Here is a 6,141-nt window from a genome sequence, read left to right as displayed (position 1 = left end):
GGCGGGGCTCTCTGCGCAGCTGCGGCAACAATCGGGTTATAGATGTGTATGGTAATCTGCCATTTCCCGGACATTGCACGGATTGTCTGGCCCAGGAGAAAAGGCCAAAGTGCCTTTATTCTTTTGGACCAGGCGCGCATTTTTCTCCCGGACAAGCTCAGCTGAGCTTTTTCTTTCTTTGCAAGGCGAGCTGAAAGTTCAAGAGTTGAACATGGAGTTTTTCTGCGGCGCTGAGGGGTTTGTTACGCTCTCAGGGGTCTGCTCCAAGCCATGATGCTGCGTTTGCTACTACAAGAAGCTGAAGGAGCCACTCCATCCCACCTGGACTGGGGCCATGAGAGACATTCCTTGGCCACAGGGACCCTGAGCCATCCCTAAAGTCAGATTGCAAAGCTCTCAAGATGTGGAAGGCACTAATGAGCCTTAATGACTCTGAGGAGCCTCAGCTGGGACCCTGCCCATACTCATGGGCCCAGGGCTGAGCTATGGAGGAGGCTGGTCTTCAGATCAGTCGTGTCTCCTGGGTGGACCTTGGTCCCTTGCTTGTATATTGGATGGACCTTGGCCCTACACGTGTCCCTCATGCTTGTCTACTAGATGGCTTCCTTGCACGTAGGTTGTAGTTGGTGCCCATCCCCACCTCTATCCCAACTCTTTTTGCTCCTGACTGAACTCCCTGGGAGGACCCTGGACCTCATTCACCATTTGCCATGTGTGGGACTGTTGATAGACCCCCTGTTACCTGGCTCTGCACACTGTGGTCATCCCCTGTGGGACCATGCCCCATTGGCAAGAGTAACTTCCACAGCCATATCCAACCAAAGCCATGGCTGAGCAGAGTGGCTGTTCCTACCTGTGTCTAGCAGGAGCTTTGCAATCGGGAAGTTGGAGTGGGAAACGCTGTAGTGAAGAGCCGTGTTGCCGTTCCTGTCAGCCAGGTTCACCACCATCGCCAGGAGCTCAGGCTGGATGGCCTCCAGTGCCTTGAGATACGCTGCAACCACCTCTGGGCTGGAAGACTTGCAGCTTGACACCCGGAACCACTCCTGGCAGACGGTGTTCAGGACGTGCCGCTGAAAACACCAAGGTCTCCCCGTTACTCCTGGGTTAGTCATCCTGCAAACCAGTCACTGCCCCAGCTCCTCACCCCGTGCCGCTTCATCTTCTGCTCTGGCATCACCCAGCTGGTATTTAGCTTGTGGTTTTGGGATTACTGCTGTAACTTAAGGGGGAAAGGAATTTCCTGTGGTAACTTGAATGAGTAAGCAGAGAAAGCTTTTTTTCCCCTTTTCCTTTCTTTTTGTCTATTCTAAAACTAACTCAGAGGTCCTCTCACCCCCCTTCTCCTCACAAAGCTGTCTCTGGCATGGTAGGGCACAGCCTGCAACGCACCATCAGGATAATCTTATCCAATAAACATAACAGAGAGTGGGAACCGTGTCTGAAATGGGATTGAAAAATAATATCTGTACCAGATGTTTGTCGCTTGTGGTCCTGATTTCTGAGAGGTGCTTGCTGAGGAGCTGGCAGTCAGCGAGGAAATCTTCAGAGGGTTTGCATCTAAAGGGAAAATACTTTTGTAAATCCATCATGGGACAGAACTTGCAGGAGGTACTGCAGCAGGAAGGAGAACATGCAGTTTAGGTCAGAATATATTAAACATTTATTTAAGGGCTTAATCTTATGGACACAAGTTGTCCCATTGTCTTGACACAGATTTTAGGTACAAAAAGTTAAGCACTTGCAGTAAGTGTTTAAGTCCAGAGTCTCAGAGCTGTATGGTCAAGCTCATCTTTTACAAGAATCCTTAAGGTGGGGAAAAAAGAAAAATATATTTATATATATTTATAAAAGATCTTATTCCTCAATCTGCAAAGAACGTTACTTAGAAACTTTACTTGAGAGGGGAGAAATGAGCTAATTCTCACCAAAGATGACTCACTCCACCTTTTCCACAGTCAAGTGTAGAGCCTGAATCAATCCCCATTAGAATCTGTAGTAACTCAAAAAATATTTAGCTCTTTAAAGCCTTTTCCCATGTCTACAGAGGTCAGCAGCTGCCTTTCCACCGACCCCAGCCCCGTGGGAGCGACTGAATGCAGCGCTGTGCATCCCAGGGCTTCAGAGATGTGATGGACAGCACAATCGCCGTCGGGTTTTCTGGTTACCTGTCAGCCTTGGGCTGAGGGCAAGGTACTGCTTCTGCTGATGGCTCCTGCGGGTCATCATCTTCACACCTCTCCTGCGAGGAGGTCCCTGCTGAAGCCCCCTCACTTTCACCTCCAGCTTTTGCCTGTGTGGGCTCCAAATCATCAGCTCTTCTCTCTGTCTCGCTCTCCGCGTCCCCATCCGATGGGCTGTCTTCACAACTTGTGTCTTCGCTTGAAGTCGTTTCATAGCTATTTGAGGACACCACATGTTATTCACTCCTTCCTCATCTGCAACCTCAGAGCCTGACCAAGACTCATTGAAGACACCCACCGACTCCAATGGACCTTGGATGAAGCCCAGGGCAATATGCAAGTTAGAAGGTTAGAGCCACAGCCACACTTGGGGTTAGTCTTTTTTTTTTTTTTGGCTTCTTAAGCCAGCAGAAGCATGATAGAAGCAGTTAATTAGCAGCAGGCAAGGTTACTTCAGGGACTACTTGGTTGGTCTGGAGGGATGTCCATTGCACAAGCCCAGGCGTGGCCAGGCAAGGGCTGTGTGCCACCTCCCTTCCAGGAGCTGCCAGCACGCTGATGGGGAGTCGCAATAAACACAAGACCCCATGACAAGGTGGGACAGGCAGCATGTTGGCAACCTTGAGGATCACTAGACAAAAACTATGTTTGCAGCTCCAGCACGGACCTGAGTCCACCATTCCAGCAGCTCTGCTAGAGACACCTCTCTTCTAGTTGTCCAAAAGTATTAATAACAGTAACACCTTCCATGAGACATTTCACCCTGAGGGATCCCAAAAATTTTGTCAAACCAGTGGAGATTCCTCTCCTCACTACAAGTTGTACTCATTTCAGTGACTGTTGGTAGAAGAAGCTCTACACAACAAGAGTGAGTAACACCTGATAAACCCAACAGTAGTAGCCAGAGAGCTGGGAAGTCAGAAAAGTGTATCTCAGGAGAAACTATCATCCAAACGTGCACACAGCTGCTTGCTCAGTGAAGGGACAGTGAAACGTGTCCTGCCCTCTTCACGCCAGCACACGTACTCCTCAGTAGATGTGCCAGTGCTGCTCTTGGAGATGGATCTACTGCACACATTGTTGTATCTAGTTAGCTCAAAGGCCAAACATCGTTAGATACTCTTGGAGATGGATCTACTGCACACATTGTATCTAGTTAGCTCAAAGGCCAAACAGTGTTAGATATCAGAAACACAGGGAACCAAGTGTTGGAGCACAATCTAAAATACGAGTCTCCTCCACCCTGAGGTAATTCCTTATTTACTGAAATAGTCCTTTCTCACTCCCTGAACCAACTTTTGTTGGCCATCACTGGAGTGTGGTGACGGGTTAGTGGCAGCATGCCCACCTAGGAGATGCTGACTTCCTCCAAAACCCACCAGAGTTAGTGGGAATCTTCCCACAGGCCCAGCTGGGTTTTGGATGAAGCCCTGAAAGATGGGTGTGCGGAGAGTGTCGGTCCCCAGGGTGTCCCTCGCTGCACTGAAAACACCAACATCTTTTCTACAGGGTTACTTACAGGTTACCAATGCTGGATTAAAGAAGGGAGAAAAGAGGCTCCATTTCAAATGGCCTTTTAATGGAGAGGTTTGGAGGGGAAAAGAAGGAATAAGAAGAATGATTTCTTCAGCGATACAGAGGGTGTTACATGTTAAAAGGCGGTTTTATCTTCTGAATGGATGCTTACCCACCATTTACCCCAACAAACTGAAGATTCTTTTTGGTCCCATTGCCTCCTGCATGGAAACCATAACCTTTCTTTTTCATGATAGATTTAAGATTTGTGGTTGGAGAGATTTCTAGCAAAATACAAAATAATAGATTAATTACACAGACGAACCTTAATCATCAATAATTATTCCCAACCTCTAGCAACAAGCTACAAACCATAACCGTAAGCATCTTACTACATCTTATGAGATTCTTTTTATGTCTTGCAACTTGCTAAACTATGGATGCACCTGGCCACAACCTGAACCTGCCCTGCTACCTTTAAAATATAGGTCTCAAACATCTCCAAGTAACTGGGAATATAAAGGAAGTGACTGGGAATTATATATGTGCCCTATGAATATAAGTAGGGTTTTACTTTTGTAATAATATATTCTTTTTACATTTTTTTCAATATTAATATATTGGTAATTTCCTATATAAATCTCCTATAATGCTATATGGGTGAGTCTTTCCAGCAGAGTTTGAACAGTCTCACTATGTATTGCTTGTAAGTAGTAGGTCACTTATCTATTTACAAGCTTCCCCCAACAGTGAACAGGCAGCCTTTGGTTTTGGATTCTCATCTTCACATAAGCTAAAATGATTTGAGATGAACGGCTGGGAGTGGGGACAGGTCTTTTCCCAGCTTAGTTGTTCAGTTAGCTTGAATTGGTTTTGGTTCTGGTGATCTTCATGCTGATTTACCCCAGATGAACATCTGAGTCCCACGTTCTCGCAAACTGAGATTTCAAACCCAATTAAGAAAAAAATGGTTATTTGATGGACCAGCCACAAGCACGGCCACTTTTGGAAGCTGACCCTGTGTATAACTAAGCCACAGTGTTTTGTTTGGGTTTTTTTTTCTTAGATCACATAGCTCATGATGTGCTGAGATTTGCCTTTCTCATACATTTTTAAAAGGGGCTATTCTTGATCTAACTGCCACTAATTACACCACCGAGCTCTGCTACGTCACCCCTGCTCAACACTTGAATAAATGGAAAGAGAGTTGGCCCAGATAGGTTGAAACCTACGCCAATATTATTTACCCAACTGTTGATAGTGTGTGTTCGAATTCTCCTTATCCGCGGGCCCTTGCGTAGAGTAGGCAGACAGCAAGGAGTTTAAGGAATTAACTAATTGGTTCTGAATGGAGCTGAGCTTGGAGGCTGGCTGTTTAATAGCGCTGGCTAACTCGGGGTAGCCGTGCTCCAAACACAGCCACTGCTCCTGCAAAAGCTCCTGGATTTTTTTTACATATTGGCCGATGGGGTCAACAGCAGGGAGATCCTCGTGGTCAGGGGGACCTTCCTCTTCCAGCCCATCTTGAGGTGTATCTTCACCAAAGCCTGCCTTGTTTTCTGCTGTGTTTGAGCCAATTTTTGTTCCTTGATAGCCTTCTGCAGTCACGGCGTGAGCAGTGGGACTCTGGGTGTTGTAGTTATTCCTGTGATTTTGATTGTCATCGCTGAGGTGCTCATCAATCTTCAGTTGGGTGAAGCACGGTGCATGAAGGCCAGCCTCAGTGTCGGCTTCACCAAAATGTCCAGGTCCTTCTCCACTGACACCGGGGCAAGCATCTGCCAGTCCCCGATCTCTCCGACCACCCAGCTCCATCGCCTGCACGTTCATGTTGTCTGCTCTGTGGACGCTGCATCCGATGGATCTGGTGGAGACAGGTATATTTACGTTGATGCCTTTATCATGGCCCTGCTTGGCCCCAGTTACCTGCGAGAGGTCAGTGTTCACCGCAGCATCGTGGCACTGCAAAGCCCCACCACTCTGCCTGGACGGTGGCTTGGCCTCTTCCGTGTTTTGCTGGCACAGCTTCTCTTCCAGCTGAGCTTTGGAGCTGGCCAGTAACTTAATGCTTTTCTCCTTCTCCTTGATCTCGTGATCCTGCTGCTCCAACACTGCCCTGATCTGCTCGAGCTCTTCCTTCTTCTTGCTCAGTTGCTCCTCCAGGGCAGCAATCTGCTGTTTCAGCGCAGCGACCGTGCCGGGCTCTCCTGCATCAGGAGGCTGAGGACCACAGCTCTCCTTCTTCTCTCCAGCCTGGACACTTCCCTCCTCAACTTTCTTCAGCACATTCGGAGCGATTTCACTCAGGCTTAACTCCCCTTCCCCAAGGTTTGGGTTCTCCTCTGCGACCTGGAGGGCACTCAGTGAGGTTAGTTCATCCCTGGCCAAGGAAGAGTGACCACTGGCATCGGTGGCATCGCCCTCCTCACCTCCGCTCTCCATC

The 6,141-nt window shown here is 48.0% G+C and overlaps 1 protein-coding gene across 1 annotated transcript in view; it reads right to left on the bottom strand.

Moving 5' to 3' along the window:
• The window catches only part of LOC104523747 (KN motif and ankyrin repeat domain-containing protein 4), a 9,078-nt gene extending 2,938 nt beyond the window's left edge, over positions 1-6,140 (bottom strand). The window contains exons 1-5 of the mRNA XM_010166435.1: positions 4,946-6,140; positions 3,871-3,982; positions 2,169-2,399; positions 1,473-1,560; positions 854-1,073 (exon numbers count right to left, since the gene is read on the bottom strand). Of these exons, the coding sequence (XP_010164737.1) occupies positions 854-1,073; positions 1,473-1,560; positions 2,169-2,399; positions 3,871-3,982; positions 4,946-6,140 (1,846 nt within the window). The remainder of the gene's footprint in view (positions 1-853; positions 1,074-1,472; positions 1,561-2,168; positions 2,400-3,870; positions 3,983-4,945) is intronic.
• Position 6,141: the final 1 nt, after the last annotated feature.

The sequence above is a fragment of the Antrostomus carolinensis genome, unplaced genomic scaffold (assembly GCF_000700745.2).
Source record: "Antrostomus carolinensis isolate BGI_N321 unplaced genomic scaffold, ASM70074v2 scaffold21594, whole genome shotgun sequence".
NCBI classification, from domain to species: Eukaryota; Metazoa; Chordata; class Aves; order Caprimulgiformes; family Caprimulgidae; genus Antrostomus; species Antrostomus carolinensis.
This window is presented reverse-complemented; position numbering and strand designations above follow the sequence as displayed.